Source organism: Psammomys obesus, unplaced genomic scaffold (genome assembly GCF_907164565.1).
Source record: "Psammomys obesus unplaced genomic scaffold, mPsaObe1.curated_primary_1811, whole genome shotgun sequence".
NCBI lineage: Eukaryota > Metazoa > Chordata > Mammalia > Rodentia > Muridae > Psammomys > Psammomys obesus.
The window spans coordinates 6,815,793-6,834,720 of record NW_026596073.1 but is presented as its reverse complement, the minus strand read 5'-3'; the positions used below and the strand labels follow the sequence as shown (position 1 = coordinate 6,834,720).

At 37.3% G+C, this 18,928-nt stretch overlaps 1 protein-coding gene and 1 non-coding gene across 2 annotated transcripts; one reads left to right on the top strand and one right to left on the bottom strand.

Annotated features, from left to right (window-relative positions):
• Nucleotides 1–12,051: 12,051 nt before the first annotated feature.
• On the bottom strand, nt 12,052–12,208 carry LOC129690579 (U1 spliceosomal RNA). Its single transcript, XR_008722329.1, has one exon. It is a non-coding gene; the product is annotated as a U1 spliceosomal RNA (small nuclear RNA).
• A 2,023-nt stretch (nt 12,209–14,231) lies between these two features.
• On the top strand, nt 14,232–17,863 carry Atxn7l3b (ataxin 7 like 3B). Its single transcript, XM_055626091.1, has one exon. The coding sequence runs from the start codon at nt 14,526–14,528 to the stop codon at nt 14,814–14,816; it is 291 nt and encodes a 96-aa protein (XP_055482066.1). The 5' UTR covers nt 14,232–14,525; the 3' UTR covers nt 14,817–17,863.
• The last annotated feature ends 1,065 nt before the right edge of the window (nt 17,864–18,928 follow it).

The following is an 18,928-nucleotide window of genomic DNA, read 5'->3' as shown; positions in this document are numbered from 1 at the left end:
CAAAATGCCCGAGGTAATTCTTTATACCAGAACAAGAGTTGTAACACCTTTTCAGCACTTGATAGAAACACGGTCTTCTAAGTACTTCCACTATTTACTGCAGGGTGATGGAGATCTTCTGAAGCAGAGGCAGTGCTGGCGTGCTGAAGCAGAACTAGGTTTTGGCTCATGGAAGTGGAAGGAATTTTTCAGTACATTTTCCTGGACAGAAGCAGACTGTAAAGCCAAAAATTATTTTTTAAAAACCCAAAGAAAGGTGTCAAATCAAAACTAAACAGAAACCTTTCTTAAGGATGGTTGAAACAAGCCAAACAACTAAATACGCATCACAGTGTTGGGTTATGTTCCAAGCAGCCATTAAATATCTCTGATTCAACTCTGCAGGAAATTAAAAATAAGCAAATTTACATGGAAGAAGTCCAAATAATTTAAACAGATGATTTCTTCTCATGGAGGTAAAATATAACCTCCTAGTCAGTATTAATTTGTGGCTTATTCTCAACATCGAATTAGTGAAAAGTGTTTTTCTGTAGGAGAATCAACAGTGGCAGAGTTAACTGCCAATCATTACTTCATACAGGAAGTCAACATCAACACTATCATGGATTAGCACTATCACGGAATGGATTACAGTTGTATGGTTGAGGCTAATGTGCTATGCAGTTTCATTCAAGACCCATAATTTCTATCTAACCATCAAGAAGATCACTAGACAAACTCTGAGTAAGGTAAATTCTATAAAATATCTGGTCAGTGGTCCTTAAAACTGTCATCAGAAATAAGAAAAATCTGAGAAACCCTCACAATCCAGAGGAGATAATGGAGATCCATCATGTTATTAAATACAAAATGACATTCTAATTAAGATCACGTACCAGGAAAATGGTACTAAGAAAGAAGCTAATAAAATCTGTGAGTAGAAGAAATAATAATAATGTGTCAGCTTTGGTTCATCAGTTGTAAGAAATTCACCAAACTAATGTAATATTTGAATGTTAGGGCACACAGGGTAGTAGGTACATGAAGTCTGAATACAATATTTGAAACTGTTTACAACCTAAAGGAACTCAAATTTAAAATATTTTTAATAGTAACAAGATGGATATGCAGTCAAAATAATGATTATTGATAACAGAATGCAAATAGAATAACCCCACATAGCTGAAACTAATGAAAACAGGGAATGGTTTTAAATGTACAGGTGCCTCTCTTAATGGTTTTTTTAATGCCCATTCTGGAATTAGATGGCCTTTTGCATAATAGAGAAGAACATATAAGAGACAATAAGATCTGTATTTAAACTTACTATTTTTCATCTGCCACTCTATACCTGAAAAAAAATGGATAAGGAAAGATAAAATTAATTATCCTGACTTAATCAGTGGATGTATGCTTCTGTAGAAGCAGCATGCTGAACCTCATCCATATGTGTAACTAATTCATACTAGTAAGATAAACACAATTCATGTGTATTTAAGTCACCGAATTGAAAACAATCTTATTTTTTTGATTTAAACAATCAATGTGACTATCATTTCACCTAATGGTGTCTTTTCTTCCCGTGCCTAGCCACCTGATTACCATATTGCACCACAGTCAGTAAACTCTCACTTGTGGAAGCCAAAACATTTGATCCAAACAAAGGGTAGAATCTTGGTCACCAGAGGCTAAAACAGAGAAGCTAGACCACAGCGCAAAAGCACAATTGGATGGGAAGAAGTTGTTCTAGCATTCTCTGGTAGGGTAGGATGACGACAGTCTCCAACACACATTATATATCTCAAAAAAAGAAAGAAAAAAGCAATTTCCAGACAATTGCAAATAATAAATGTTTAAAGATAGAGAAACACTGAGCTGATTTGACCTAAGCACTTTATATGAACGTACTGAGTTATCACGACTGCCTAAGAAATATTAATAAATTTTCTACCTACCAGGAGATTCGGTGACCATCTCCTCTTTTTATTATCTGGAAGAACATAGGACTAACACTAGAAGAAGCAACATTGTATTACTAACTCAGGAAAGCAGACTTAAGCATCCATATCAATATACATCAGGATAATAACCAGTTGGTGTGCAGTATCAAGAACAGAAAAAGAGAGAGAGAGAGAGAGAAAACTCTATAATCTTTATTTGAAATTAATTTAGGGTAAAAAGCAAATTAGTGATTAAACTCCAGAAGAGCATTTTATAGTATATGTGAATATGTTTATGTTTAATGAATAACAGAAACTATTTCACGAGAGTGTCTCTGGGATTCACATTAATTCTTCTGGTGGGGAATAATGAGCTCAGTTTCCACAGTATTTATATACCTTTTAAGATTTTTCTTCCTCATTCTAAAAGGCATCATATGTTTCACAAATTTTAAATGATAGTTCCACAACATTGTTTTATTAATATAAATTCATTTCTCCATAAGGATCAATAGAAACATGTAGTTCTGCGGTACATCACTTTTGTAATGGCTTAATGTGCAAATAAATCAACAAAGGCTTGAGAGCTGGCTCACAGTATGTATGTAGAGTAATTGTTGTACTAGCATGAAGACCAGAGTTTCCGGCCCCAGAGCCCCTTCAGAAGCTGAGCACCTGATAGAGTCTATCGTTAAACGTAGCGGAAACATGCTGGCCAGACAGTCTAGCAGAAACAGAAAGCTGCAGGTTTAGTGAAAGACCCTGCCTCAAAAAAATCACATGAAGTAATTCAATAAAACATCCCTGTGTGTCAATCTCGGCCTCCACAAAGGCACGCATGTACATAAAGAAACAATACAACCAAGGACCATGCATGGAGATGACTTAGAACCCCTGCACAGATGTAGCCCATGGCAGTTCAGTGTCTAAGTGGGTTCCATAGTAATAGGAACAGGGACTATCTATGACACGAACTGATTGGCCTGCTCTTTGAACACCTCCAGCTCAGTGGGATACAGCCTTACCAGGCCACAGAGGAAGACAATGCAGCCACTCCTGATGAGACCTGATGGACTAGGAAAAGAAAGAAGGGGAGGAAGACCTCCCCTATCTGTGGACTCAGGGAGAGGCATGGATGGAGAAGAGGGAGGGATGGTAGGATTGGGAGGGGATAAAGGAGGGAGCTCCAGGTGGGATACAAAGTAAATAAACAGAAATTAATAACAATTAAAAATGTAAAAATAGAGACAACACACACACACACACACACACACACACACACAGAGACAATCCATGAAATCTCTGTGTAAGAAAAACTAATTTTTCTTCTAACCTCTCTACTTCTCTCAACAAAGTGTAAGGTACAAATAAGATATTAAATTAGAGAGATGTCAGACCTGCTGGGGTATTGGAGGGGACATGAGTCCACACAAGCCAACAAGCAAGCCAACAAGAAGTTGTCCTTGCAATAGGACTCTATCAAATTCCAGGAGGGAAATACAGTGGCCCCAGGATCGCCAGAGGATAAATGTACACAGATGCTGTCAGCCATCTGAAAAAGCATTTGTCAGGTTTCCTAATTTAAATATCACACATATAAAAATATTGCTGTCTGTATACTCCAATAAATTAAGATGTGTGATTTTTTTCCCCTTTAAAATCAATTTATAGAGTATGCTTCTGTCACATACAAGGAGATCGTTTACTGGGTAAGTATTATCAAATAATCAATTTTTATTTAGAAAGTTGCTTTGATTTGTGTCACATGTTAAGGGCTGAGAAATAAAGGCATAAAAAATACCAACAACAGATAAAACTGAGAAAATTCCTTCTAACAAACTCTTCTAGAACAGAGCGGTGCAAATAAATTAGGCAAACACTAAAGATAGATCAGAAGGAAGTTCTTTAATTTTCATTTAAATGCAAGAACAGCTATGGCAGATCCAGTGTCATTGGATATACTGCCCAGCAATGTGGAATATGAGGGAAAGATCTTGGCATATTTTTACGCTTATGCCGGGTGTGGCTGAATCCCTTCAACCATAAATGAATAAAACACCTATGTTATCTGTATGGTGATCAGTGTCAAGGTTTGGAGGTTTTTGGGTATAGAAGTCTGTAGCTGTCGCTATGCACAGAAAAATGATAACTTGGAAATTAATTCTCTCTTTACATTCACTATATAAATGAAGAAAAGTCAGGCTCCAATTTAAAATGCATGCTATGCATGGCTATTTTGAAGTCTTGAATTTTAATGTCTTTAGAATATACTGTCTACCTTTATTGGATAAGGTAACCTATATTTTAACTAAATAGCTAAAATACTGTATGGAAAATCTTCTTTATGTCTTTAATGGCGCTGGTTATACATTCATGGAAGTAGATAACGACTCATAATCATAGAGGACTTTATTGTTTCTTACAAAACAATTTTATTGAAATTATTTCATTTCTCTGAAACTGCTATCTTATTGCTTTTAATCAAATTTCACAAATTTGACCTTCCATGCCAAGATATTTTTCTTTCATTGTCAGTGTTCTGTCCATGAATTGATGACAACTCACCAGGACTGTAGCTCTAATTATGGTTTTCCAGCATTGCCTTCTGTGCTAAACTGACTCCTCGTGATCCTCTAATATAAAATCTCTAAGAATATGTCACTGTTCACAGCCTTATATTTTCCAGTTTAACCTTCAGTGATTCTCAGCTTCCAAGGGCTTTTCATCCACCTCAGCTTTATTAACTTACTTAAGTGACAAAAAGTTGGCATATGATTTCATATCTCTATATTTTTTAATCTTTCCATCTAAACTGTCACTCATTCTGTGGGAAACAGGATCTAGGAAGAGGTGAGGGAGGTAGAGTCAGAAACCCAGGGAAAACACTCCAGAGACCAGCGTTTTGGTGCAGATCTCTTTATATATATATATATATATATATATATATATATATATATATATATATATATATATATATATATATATATATATATTGCACAGCCTTTGGACCACTGGGGAATTGACAGGAGCACTGGGTAGGCAACCATCCCACTGTCACTGTGGGGAGGTGCCAGGCCTGCCAGAACCCGAGGACTTTCCCTGAAGACAAGGGAAGCAGCGTGCTGTTCTCCAGGACCATTCTGAGGTTCTGCTTCCTTGCTAACGTCCTCCTCTATGTGGTACGGCACAGTATGGTAGTGGATGTGGGCAGTTGTACTGCAGAGCAGTAGGGAAGCCTCCCTCACACTCAGCAAGGCCCCATGCAGAGGTGCAGCCCCCACACCACTCTACTAACAATTGCTGAGCAGAACTATTCCTTTTTCAAATCAAAAAGTCTTGTTCTCAGGAAATATTTCTTTCTCTGAACAGAAGATTGACCATGGTATGTGAAAACTACAAACTAAATTGTTGTCATACTTAGTGGTTTCTGAAATATGTAATTGCTTGAGTTTATTCTTTACCTCAAGCAAAAGGCTATTTGGATGAGATTCCTTTAGCACTTCATGTACAATTTGAGGCACACAGATACAAAAACGACAAACAAACAAACAATGTTTAGTAAACATAATGAGTTGGTGAGAGAACTGTTTGCATTTGAAGGCTAATTTCTCCCACAATGTTTTTAAAATGCTGTTTTATTTATCTAGTATTTGAAAAATTTACAGTAGTATACAAAGAACTTTGGTAACATTTATCTCTCTTTCTGTAATTCCAACTTCTAAAAATGGTTCCTCTTTCCCTCCCAAATCCATGTACTCTTGTTTGTTTTCTCTATAACCCACTGATTCAAACTGGAGTTGCCTTTATACATCCAAGTGTGGAAGCAGCCACTAGAGCACAGTAACCTACAAGGGACCACACCCCTAAAGAAAACTGACTCTGTCCTGACAGCAGTTTTCAGCTAACAATGACTCTCAGCTAGGAGTGGGGGACTATGGCTTCATCCCCATCCACACTGCAATATTAACTACAATGCTTATTGAGTATTTAATAATTAATAGACTTTTAAGCAAGTTAGCTTGTATCTTACTTCAGGATAGCCTTAAAAGAAGGCTATTCCAGAGGATGTACTGTTTGAGCTATTAACAAAATCCCTAGGCCTATAAAAGTGGTATGTATACAGGCCCTATCTTTAGTTTATGGATATAAAGTTCATAGTATGCTTCTATAACAAAAATGATGAAATAAACACAGAAAGTAAAGGATGAATGAAATTACATGCCTAGTGTAAAAATTTATTCTTTTTTTAATTTTTTTTAAATTTTTATTAGTAGTTACATTTTATTAACTCTGTCTCCTAGCTGTATCCCGCTCCCTCATTCCCTCCCAATTTCCCTCCTTCATCTCCTCCCTGCCTCTTTCCAAGTCCACTGATTGGAGAGGACTTCCTCCCCTTTTATCTGACCCTGTTTTATCAGGTATCTTCAGGACTGGTTCCAAAATCCTCTTCTGTCGCCTAGCAGGACTGCTCCTCCCTTGGGGGGTGGGGCGGTCAAAGAGCCTGCCATTGAGTTCATGTCAGAAATAGTCCCTGTTCCCCTTGCTAGGGAAAACCAATTGGTTACTGAGCTACCACGGGCTACTTCCGAGCAGAGGTTCTAGGCAGGAGCCTGCCACAGAGGGCCTCTGAAAGACTCTACCCAGCAGTGTATCAAAGCAGATGCTGAGACTCATAACCAAACCTTCGGCAGAGTGCAGGGAATCATAGGAAAGAAGGGGGAGTTAGTATGACATGGAGAGGACAGGAGCTCCACAAGGACCAAATATATCTGGGCACAGCGGTCTTTTCTGAGACTGATACTCCAACAAGGACCATGTATGTATATTTTAAAGAGAGATCCTTATAAACTAATTTATACATGTGTGCTTAAAATTTTGTGGCAAGGATATTTTCATAATCAACTTCTATGGAAAAAAAATTATAGAAATCCAAAATAAAATACAAAAATGTGGTAATTTTAAAAACTGCAAAAATAATCATGAATTCTACTTTGCCTAAGTGCATGTTTCCTGTATGTCCTGCTTCTCAGTATTTAGTACATAAATATATGAAGAAAATTACCACTATCAGTTGCCATCTGAGTCTAATGAAGTTATAGATTTAATAATTCTGTTAATGATTGATTTACCGAAGTAGGAATAAATGAGAAAGTAACCCCACATTAGAGACTGAAAGTGAGTTTAACCACCAGAAATGTTCTTCTAACAAGTCAATTTGATACACAAGAATTATACATTAAATATATACAATGTCACATTTCCCTTTACCAAAGTAACACAGTAGAGGTCCTGTGCTATAAAACATTGCCGCATAAATTCTCATTTGGTCAATCAATGAAATTGTGATGTTCCTATTGTCCTTGGGAACATATTATTCACTTATAGTTTAAGAAAATTTATGTGGGTGTTGTCCTCTGGAAGTTTATTGCTGACATCTTACTTGTATAATTCACTTCACCATTATCATGCAATTTATGTTACCTATTCCTTTGAATTGTTTTTTTGATTCACTGATAATTTTAAAACTATTGTCGTTTTATGTCATTATAAAATAAAAGAAAAATTTTAAAATCTGACTTATAGTCATTGCAAGTCAATAGCAAACTATGGAAGTGGTGTTTCCAGGCTTCTTTCACATATTTTTTTTCAAAACAGTACAGTATTCTTGGCAACAAAGCAAGCAAAACTAGGGTTAATAATTCCTTCACAAATGCTTTGTCACTTCACTTTAAAAATGGTATGAACAAATGTTTTCTTACAGAGTTATATGATACTTTGTTTATGGGACAGAAATGTTCATTTGCAACTACTCCAATTTGCTGTTGAAGCAAAACATATGTGAACAGTATAAGTCTCATAGTTTCCTGGCAATTTTTTACATTACATATTTCAATTATCAGTTTTTAGTGAATATATTATTTAAATACTTCTCATCTTCCATGTGTGTATTAGTAATTCTGTTTTTTATGAAAACATGTATATTTGGTAAACAAGTGTTTTTCTTTTTAAAAATTTATAAATTATTTTTTTATTACCGTTTATTCACTTTGTATCCCAGTTGTAGCCCCCTTCCTTCATCTCCACCAGTCCCACCCTCTTTCTTTCTTCCCACCCTGCCCCTCTCTTAGTACACTGATAGGGAGTTTCTTTTCCCCTACTCTCTGACCCTAGCCTATTAGATCTAATCAGGACTCTCTGAGTGAGTCCTATTTCTCTGGGGCCTAGTAAGGCCTCCCCACTAGGGGGAGGTGATCAAAGAGCAGGCAATGGAGTTCATGCCAGGGACTGCCCCTGCTTCCTCTTACTAGGGCACTCACATGAAGACTGAGCTGCCTATAGGCTACATCTGCACAGGGGTTCTAGGTCCTTTCCATGCAGGGTCCTTGGTTGATTCACCAGTCCCTGCAGGACCCAGTCCGGGGCCCAGATTTTTTGGCTCTGTTAGTCTCCTTGTGGAGCTCCTGTCCCCTCCAGGTCTTTCTATCTTTCCCTTCTTCCATAAGACTCCCTACACTGATATTTTTCTTTGTTCTTTGGGACAATCCTTAGGGGGGAAGAAAAGCTGTCAGAAGCATCAACTTTATGAAGAGTTGGACTACTAAAAGATAAACTGCAAACCTAAAACTTTCTGAAATAGAGATCCTTTTATATTATTGAGTATGAAGAATCTTCTGTGCACATAGTATTGTGCTTAATACAAATGGTGGTATATACATCTGATGTGTTTTTATTTATAAAATAAATGCCCAAAGCTCTGGAAACAAGAGCTATACAAACACGATATATATATCGTGTGTGTGTGTGTGTGTGTGTGTGTGTGTGTGTGTGTGTGTATGCATATATATCCAATGGCTGTGAGATGTTTATTTGTAGTTTACTAAAATAAAATTTTAGAAGCAGTATGGAACGGTTAATAAATTAACAAAAATGGTATATGACTACAGATATCAAGGGTTGATAAAACTGGGGCAAGATTAAATTTAAAAAGTGGTTGAGGAAATATATAAGGAGAGATTGGAAAGAAGAAATTAATGATCACTTTGAATAGACATACATCAAAATTATGGAACTTCTCTTAGAATGAAAAGCAAAGAATAGATTCAACACAAATGCAGAGAAAGACTAAACAAAATGTTGTGAGATTTAATACAAAGAAAGAAATCAGAATAATTCACTTAAAAAATGTTAGTAATTAACTCATGACCAGTTCTGAGCTACTTTCATGTTAGAACCCTAATTTTCTTTTAATTTTACAATTAGCATTTTTTTTTCAAGAAAGTCAATCTCTCTCTTGGTGGCATATGCCAGATGCCTATCTGTGGAATACAAGAAATAAAACCATCCCACCCACCAGTTTAACAGCTTGACTTAAGAAAACAGCTCTTCATGGGGGAAGACAAACAAAAACAAACTTAATGAGCATTAGTCAAATTAGAATATACGTTCAATTAATTACATCAAACTGTTTTGTAACACTGTGGAAGGGGACCTAGAAATTACTTTGATTTTATATCAAACAATAAAAACCCAACTTGTTTGAAAAGTTGTAATAATGATGCCACATTTAAGTTGGGAATGGTTGGTGGTGTACCTCTATAATCCTAATACTTAAGGCTATGAGACAGGACAATCAGAAGATTGAAGACAGCATGGATTATAGAGCAAGAATGCATCTCACAAAAAGAAAAAGGAAAGAAAAGAAAAAAACAGCAAGAATTTCTAAATGAATATTTGTTGCATATCTCAATTAAGTGTGCAGTTCTCTTTTGGATTGCATTGTTTGTAATTTAAATTTTTGAATTGCTAATTTGAAATATTGTAACTTCTTCTAGAATAACAAAATGAATAGGACATTATACAGAGTCCATGAAATCCATGTAGTTTTCATTCACCAGTATATTCTACATTGATAATATAATTAATGTATTATAAATTAATGATATTGGTTGCTTATTTTTATTAATTTTTTTATTTTTATATTAATTACAGTTTATTTACTTTGTATCCCAGCTGAAGCCCCCAGCCTCATTCCCTCCCAATCCTACCCTCCTTCCTTCATATCCTCCCTGTCCCTCTCTAAGTCCACTGATAGGGGAGGTACTCCTCCCGTTCCATCTGACCCTAGTTTATCAGGTCTCACCAGGACTGGCTGCAATGTCCTCCTCTGTGGCCTAGCTAGGCTGCTCTTCCCACAGGGGCTGGGGAAGTCAAAGAGCTAGCCTCAGGGTTCATGCCAGAGACATTCCCTATTCCCCTTATTAGGGAAGCCACTTGGATACTGAGCTGCCAAACCCTACATCTGAGCAGGGTTTCTAAGTTATATCCATGCATGGTCCTTGGTTGTGTTTTTTTTAAATACATCTAGCTATCACTAAACTTTCTACAGTTAAGAAAACAGACACTGTACTGTGCCAGTCAGAAGACTTAGTAGTTGGTACTAATTTTGCCACTCACAAGTTAAACAATCCTCTTGACATCTCTGATGTTCGTTTCCTTATCTAAAATGAAAGTATTATTTTTATTTGATATGTTTTCTATTAGATTGGATGAGTGTAAAACTTATACCATGAGTCTTTTTCATAGAGTCTTTTATTCAAATATCCTATACTATTTTGTTTACTCCGAGGAGTATTATCAATTAGCTGACATGTTTTACTAATCTAGACTGGCCTGAACAATAGCTTTGCTATCATGATGAAACTCTTTACAAATCTCTAGGGTTATATTTCCAAACACCAATGTTTTTGGTAAAACTACAGTTAGCAACATTGAGATCAATTAAAGGACATGCCTTAGCAGGGAAACAAAGGGAATCAATACACCGTCACTTAGAAATTGATTTAATAGACACTACAGAGAGTTTTTGTGTCTAAAGGGAACCCTGTTTGTTAGTCTTGTAAAGCCTCTGATAGATAGCTTTCTTCAAAACTTCGTCATTTTCATGCAACATTACTGTACCTACCTAAATAATTTTCCTGCAAGATTAATTTGGACAAATTAAAATCTTAAAAGCATTTTATGTTGCCCATATGTATTGATTGCATTTTCTACTGTAATAAAAGCAAACAACAACAATAATAATATTGGTCTACATTTGAATTTCTTCAAGTGTGGTCATTGCATTGTGATAGTGTAAGAGAATGCATTGTTGTTTTAATTTTATTTTTTACAGTTTATTCATTTTATATCCCGATTTTAACGCCCTTCCTCAACTCCTCTCAGTCTCCCTCTTCCCTCCTATCCATCCCATTCTCTTATTCCACTGAAAGGGGGAGTTCTCCTCCCCTGCCTTTTCCCCCTAGCTTATCATGTCTCATCAGGATTGCCTGGATCCTCTTCCTCTGTTCAACCACTTTTGAAATCAATCTGGTGCTTTCTTAGAAAACTGGGAATAGCCCTAGCTCAAGATCCAGCTATACCTCTCCTGGTCATATACCCAAAAGATGCTCCACCATTTAAAAAGGGTGTTGTTCTTAAAGTCATGACAATGTAAAACTTAAGAATGATAAGACCTATTTGCAACTTACTGTCAAACTGTGCAGAACACAATAATGAAGACTTGCTTCTGAAAAAGAAACCTTAGGGGAAAACAGATTGATCAAAGCTGCTATAATTTTCAATATATTGATCTAAGTAAAAGGTTAATGTGCAGAAACTATTTTTACTATTTCAATGCATCTATACATTTGAAACTTTTAAAATTCTTTTTTTAAGATTTCTGTTAACAGTTACCACATTCATATTTTCAAGGCATAAATAATTTCTAGATTTTTCTAGAAAAATATAAAAATTTTTATAATGTGTTTTTGGAGACAATCCTTATATCCAAATAGAAAACCTATTTTTTGTGCTTTCTTTTACCTCTCCACGTTAAGAAAAGCCATTAATAATTATTTGATTTTTTTAAAGACTGACAAGAAACCCTGAAGGTCACGAACTCCTTAAAAATATTTTTAAAGCATAAACTTGTACATGCAAACGTGTTCCTTAAAAAATTACTATAGAAACATAATTGGCAATTTGGTTATTTGACTTTCAGATCCATCTAGATCCATTCTGCTGCCTCATGCTTCATTTTCTGTTAATACAAAAATGACATACTCAAAATATAAGTGCTTTCTTGTTTGTTTTATAGGGGAGAGCACAAGCACAGCTCCTACCACCACTAATTATGCTTTTGGTTTCCCACACTGGGGGAAGCCAAAGTGTCAACACATCCCAAGTACAGTGATGATTCCCACAATAAAAATACCTTCTTGGTCATGATATTGCCCTGGCCAGGTGAGTATCCAAATACATGGTTAGTCCTATTAAAAACATGTTTATGTAAGAACTCAAATGTTTTTCTCTTTGAAAGACTGGTTCCCCCCATTACACATATTTGTTTAACGGGAAAAGAGATTCAAATATGGTTGAAATTTTAGTGTATTCCTTTGGTGCACTACATATATTAGCACTTATAGTTTAAGGGCATTTATGAAGTACTCTATATTTGTACTTATAAAAATGAATTAAATATCAATAAATATAGTACACTCAATACTCCATTCAGACAAATAATAAAGTATTCCTCACTTACTTTTCTGATATTGATTTAAAGTGGAATATCCAGTATATTTCAACACAAAGTAAGAAAATTTAGCTTGTGATACAAATAGAAAGTAAGACAAATTCACAGTGAGATTACAAAGTTTCAATGCAATTGTGTTTATTTAGTAAGGGTGAGTGGAATAAAACACTGACAGACTATTTTAAATTGCTGTAATCTTATTATTTGAATTCCAGTGAGCATAAAAGCATAAATACTTTGAAATATTTTTATTGAACTAAATTGAATTTATGAGCTAAATATAAGACAGTTTCTAACTCCCATATTAAAAGGTTCAGAAAAATCTCATATTTTGTTTTCTTGTTAAAATTAATTTTAAAAAAAAGACTCTTTTGATGACCTGGAAAGAACAAATTATAAATCCCCTATAACAAAGGACAATTTTCTTTTAATAAGAATCAACACATTTGCTAGTGTTTCAAAGTAAGTGAAGATAGATATTCAGGCCCAACCCAACTTATAATTCCACAAACATCTCTATGATTCACATATACCTGGAGAGTACTATTTGAGCATACAAAATTAAGTAGCTTAAGCTAAATAATCCATATCTGACAATTTGTGACTTCTAAAATGATTAAGTAGATAATTAGACCATAATTTTTTTTTTTTTTACAAATAATTGCCACTCATAAACTAATCAATGTAAGATAATTCTGTACTCAGAAAACATACATACTAATTAATGTCGACACTAAGTGTGTTCTGATGGTTATGTTTTGCTCTAATCTGGAAACCTTGAATAAAAAAAGATATATATGGGCACTTAAATTTTTTGTTAGCCACATTTCTTTTAATAAATTACAGAATTAAAGGGGCAAATAATTTCAAAAAAATGAGAAGAAATTTATACAGTGACTTTCTGATGTTTGAATTCACAACTAATCTGCTTAGTAATAGCTGACATCTTCTGATCCATAGTACTTAGTAGTGTGTTTTATTAATTACCTTAACCACAGAGTAAGGACTTGCTATAATCAAATGAGAAAAGTTTTTAAGAGCTGGCCACAGGTAATTGGGTCGGCTGATTCCATGTCTCACAAGGAAAGCAGTCTAAGTTTAGGAAAATCCTCTCATTCTCCCTGCCTCCTCCAGACAATGCACACATCAGTTTATCTTCAAGCGCTTTTAGAGACGTATGCAATCATTTCTTTATAGTCACGCTGACTTAACGGCCTTATAAGTGAGATAAATGTCTTAGGTTTATTTGATCAATATATTTGAATTATGCCTTCAGTGTCAAGATTGTAGTTTTTTTCATTCAAAGAAAGACTCAAAGATAAGCTATAGGGTAATTTGTTTCCTTGCACCATCTAGTGGATTTAAATGACAACTGCGGCAGTACTGTAAATAACTGCAAGTCAATCCTACACTTCAAATTACCAGTCCTGTGTGGATAGATAAGCCTAAAATCATTATCCGATTGATTCCACAACAGAGCAAGTCATCACGATTCCTCCTTTTACGGAGGGAATCAATTAAGCATAGGTGAACTCATTAGCGAACGTTTAAATCTGCAAACGAAATAACAAAGCAGCGTTGATGCGGTTGTATGAAGCCAGACAGCGGCAGGCATGACTTAGTTCTCGCCACTGGCTCCCAGAGACCAACCCCCCATCGCTCCCCTCCAGCGACCTGCGCCCTAGCCGCCGCCTCCGCGCGGAGCCACTGCGCAGGCGCCCCACGGGGCGGAAGTGGGGGGCGGGCCCAGACAGCCAGCGAGAGGAAGCAGCCCGAACGGCAGGGTGAGGCGCCGAGACGGTTTGGCGGTGTGAGTCGGTCCCGGGTGCAGCCTAGAATCCCGAACGTGAGTGCTGTCAGAGCCGACCGAGCGTTGGGGCTCCCGAGCGGCCGTTGCTGTCGCCGCGGACGCAGCCGTCGCCGACCCGGAGGACGCGGCCCGGAGAGGCCTGCAGGCCTAGCGCGGCCCGCCGAGCCCGCCGAGTCTCTTCCGTGAGTACCACCAGCGCACCCTGCACAGTCGCTTACCGGTTAAGATGGAGGAGATTTCGTTGGCCAACCTGGATACTAGCAAGCTGGAGGCCATCGCCCAGGAGATCTATGTAGACCTGATAGAGGATTCCTGCCTGGGATTCTGCTTTGAGGTGCACCGGGCAGTCAAGTGTGGCTACTTCTACCTGGAGTTTGCAGACACTGGTAGCGTGAAGGATTTTGGCATTCAGCCAGTGGAAGACAAAGGAGCGCGCCGCCTCCCGCTTTGCCTTCCTGGAGAATCTGACAGTGGGCCCCAGACGGAGCTGCAGCGTTCACCTCCAGAATTCCAGTAGTCACAACATGAGAGAGGGCGACAGTGACCAGGACAATAGTATAGACTGGTCCCGTGGCTTTGGAGGAGTAAGCTAAGTTGGAGAGAGAGAGAGAGAAAAAAAAAAAAAGGAAAAAGAAAAAAAAATCGCAAACAAAAGTCCCGTTTCCCCTTAAAGATCTTAGTATTAACAAAAACACCAAAAGAGGAGAATTTAGGAATTCGGATCCATTTGACAGGGTACCCAGTGCCAGCTGACTCTGAAATACTGGACAGAGAAAGCCCACAGGCATCATGCTGTTTTTTGAGCTCTGTAAATACATCTGGATATACAAGATCCCTGTACTGCCCTCAGTACACACGTGAGCAGCTGAGAACCCAGCATATAAAATTCTTTTGTTTCTCAGATTTTGCATCTGCATGATGTCAAGGGCTTCCTGCAAAGTTTGGATGCTATTGATGGTGAGGCCACAATCAGCTACAGTGGACTGCTCCTCTGATTTCTGAGCCTACAATTAGGTCTCTTTGATACAAATAAAAGTCAGGTACGAGACTCGGATACTAAAAATATGAATTCCCGTTTGAATTTGGTAGGGAGCCCTTGTGACCTTGTCTACAAGAAGTTCAGAATCACCTGTTTTTCCAAAGGTCCAGCATTTTCAGTGATTTCAACTGATGTGGGGACAAGGCCTTGCCTTTGGCTCATCAAAGTCCCCTCTTTCCATCCCACCTAGTGGCAAAGGTTTGGCAGAGGACAAGGTGGTTTACAAACAGCTGAAGATTTTGTTTTGATGCTGTGAGGATGAAGTATACCTTCGCAAACCATCTCCACCTGAAGTTTCATGTCTTGAATTATAAACTGTGGACCTAAGTTTGGTGGGACAGTCTTTTCCTAGTTTTGAGTTACGGGTGATGTAACCAGCCCATGGGTCTGACTTGATTATTATGCCAGGTCATTATCCTCGAGCGTTACCACTGAACTGTAGAAGGGTGTCATGGCCAAGGAGGAGGCTGTTTGAAAATTGAGCCAGGAAGGAACTTTTTCTGTCTGCCGTCAGTAATGTGAATGAGTTTAATGTTAAAAGCCCTACACAGGCCTGCCTGGTATGGTTTCAGAATCCCGTCCTTAAATTGGGCAGTCAGACCTCTGCTATGGTGAATAAGACTGTCACCATCTTCTATGCCCTCAACAAGTGGCAGTATATCCCTTTGTCCTTCTTGACATCTGGGGTTGTCTTCTTTTTGGTGGAAGTTGGGGGAAAGACCTCCAAGATTTCCTGACTTTGGAGGCTGGGTTAGAAGTGGATGGGAAGTCAGTGGTATATCAAAACTGTCCTCTGTTTTATCCCTAAGTGGGGGTTTATGGAGGGTAGGAGGGTGGGAGTCCTGAGATGAGCAGAATAGAAAGGTGCTGCTTTATTTGAAATGTTTTCTTACCTCATTCTGTGCCCCAGTAAAGGGTCCAGCCTCATCTGTCTGGCTTGGCCATATTCCTGTCCCCTGCTCCACTGCCTATCTGGTGCAGCTCATGATTCCAGGTGCTGCTTGCCACTCTAGCTTTTATTTTGACCAGTTTCAATTCATCTTCCAGTGCTCTTGCCTCTGAAGCCTACAGAAATTTCCTTTTTCTATTTGTTTGGTTGTTGCTGTTCTCTTAAGATTTTAAGTTTTTATATTGTTGTTTTTCTTTTACCTGTTTTTGAAAGACTTGGAAGAGAATCCTCCCATGGCTCCCTCTGTTTGGATTGGAAAGGGAAAATAATCTTTTAATTTACAAGGCAGGGTCATGTGTGTTTCTCTTATATAAGACTGCCTTGCTAATATATTCCCCTGTTTTGTCATGAGTTGCATCAGTTCTTCCCATTGCTCTTAGATACTGCCTCTTAGGACTTACTGGAGAACCATGAATGCTGGTATACACAAGGATAGAGTTGGTTCTGCTTTACTTTTCTAACCCTGGTGTATGACTTCGCAAGAGCTTGTTGAACTTTATGGACTGATTTGGATTACTGTACTCAAGAGTTAAGAAAACCATAGTGATTGGGCCTTGAGACTATTTATTATTGCCTTCTCAGAGTTTTACAGCTCAGGGTTGGGGCCTAGTTACAGTTTGATGGATCCTCAGTCCAAAAAATTTGAGAACTTAAAAAGAATGAAACCTTGGCAGGAGCTAAAAATACTTTTAAAAGATTCCTTGCTATATGAGTTCTTTAAAACCTTCAGTGAATTCTGGAAGAAGCATTCTGAAACTCTTGCCTATTTAAAGTACTTGGGAAACATGATGTAAGGGAGGAAGGCCATGGCCCACTCACTCTTGCCTTCTGATAGGGAGCTCAAATGTGACTTGAGTATTTCTTTTTGTCCTTTTCTGGTTAGAACACAGAGATTTGGGTGGTAGTTTGGGGAAATGATTTGCTCATATTATTTCCCTTTTTTGTTACTTTTCTTGTTTTCTGTCTTTATCATTTCCATTAGGGCCATAGCTTCTCACTCTGTGTAGATATAATGTGGGCTCAGTCCAGCTCTGAGGGAACAAACTACTTTTTGGGGAGCTAATGCTCTCCACCAATAGTTGACAGTGGTTAGGAAAACTCCCTTCCCCTACCTTTCCTGTATCAACAGAATTCTATCCTTCTTCAATTAATTGTATTGACCACCCTGTAATCCTATTATGTATCTGAGTGTGTGTGTGTGTGTGTATGGGGAAAAGGGGTTCTTTAAATTTTCTGTGGTTTGTGGTTTTTCTTCCATAAATTAGTTCCCACCACCGCATGCCCAGGGGCCACTGCCTGGCATTATCGCATGCTGGGATCATTGGGGGAGGGTAGTGTGAAATTCAACACTTTCCTTTGTTTTGGAGATTCTTATTTTTTAATAAGTAATCCATCCTATACAAATAGCTAATTAACTCTGTTCCCCCTGCCCATATGGCTGCTGGTGTAAATAAATTGCATTTTCCCATTGCTAAATAGTAATAATAAAATTTAAAAAAAAATATTTGCCTAGTTTGTTTAATGGCAAATTTCCCAGGCGTTGGCATAGCAAAATAAATGTTTAACCACTCTTGAATCTTGGTACTTGACTGGCAGTATATCAGAATCCACAGAGGAATTCTGCCTGGCTTTTGTTCTCAATCTTTCTACAGTATCCAGTGAGAAGAAAAAAACAGTACATAATCTTCCATTTTCCATATGATGTAAGAAAAGAGTAAAGTACATACAACCTAGACCTACTAATAGCAGTGCATTGTGATGGTTTAACTTGTTTTAATTTATACATTATTATGAAACTAATAGGACAGGTAAATGATACACAGTAGAAAATGCTTCTGCTTTCCTACAATAACACTGTTCCACATTTTGTCCCACACTTGGGAGCTTTTATTTGCTTTTGAATAACATACCTTGATTTTAATCTAGAGTCGAGCACTTTCTAGAAATTATACATAAAACTATTTAGTTCTGACCAAAGTCATCATGTTTTACCTGCTTTCTACTTCATTCAAGTTCCAAGTTGAAAATAGATGAGTATAAAGTAGTCATGGAAAATGGACCAGGTAATAAACTCTTTAACAGGATAGTTCAAATAGCCTTTAGACATGTAGTATGGTATGCAACTTTCTCTTCTATAATTATGAGTTTTAATTAAATGCCATTGGCCATTTAAGACTTACAGTTATATTTGTTGAGAAAATGTTTTAGAAAAAAGGGGGGGGGAGTCTCTAAGGTCACCATCAAGTTTACTAAGAAATGCTGAAAATTCTCACAAACTGGTCCTTGAATTTCTATAAATGAAATCTATATAAGAATCTACTATAAATGAGTATTTAAGTTAGCTGATGCAAATACAGTCCTATTTTGTAGAATCAGATTTGATATAGTTAGTCCGTTAGTCCTAAGACTAATAGAGTCTAATATATAAAATGAAATGAAGACCTCAGGTATGTTCTATAGTTAATATCTTCATGGTTAGCAAAGAAATCAAATAGTTCATAGCTCTATGCTAGATTTATTCATCTCAAAAGTTATTTAATCCAAAAAGAAAAGTGCGAAGTAGTAAGGGTTAAGGAAAAGCTTGCTCTGAGACATTAATGATAACTGCCCTCTAAACTTGAGTTGTCAATATTTATTTTGG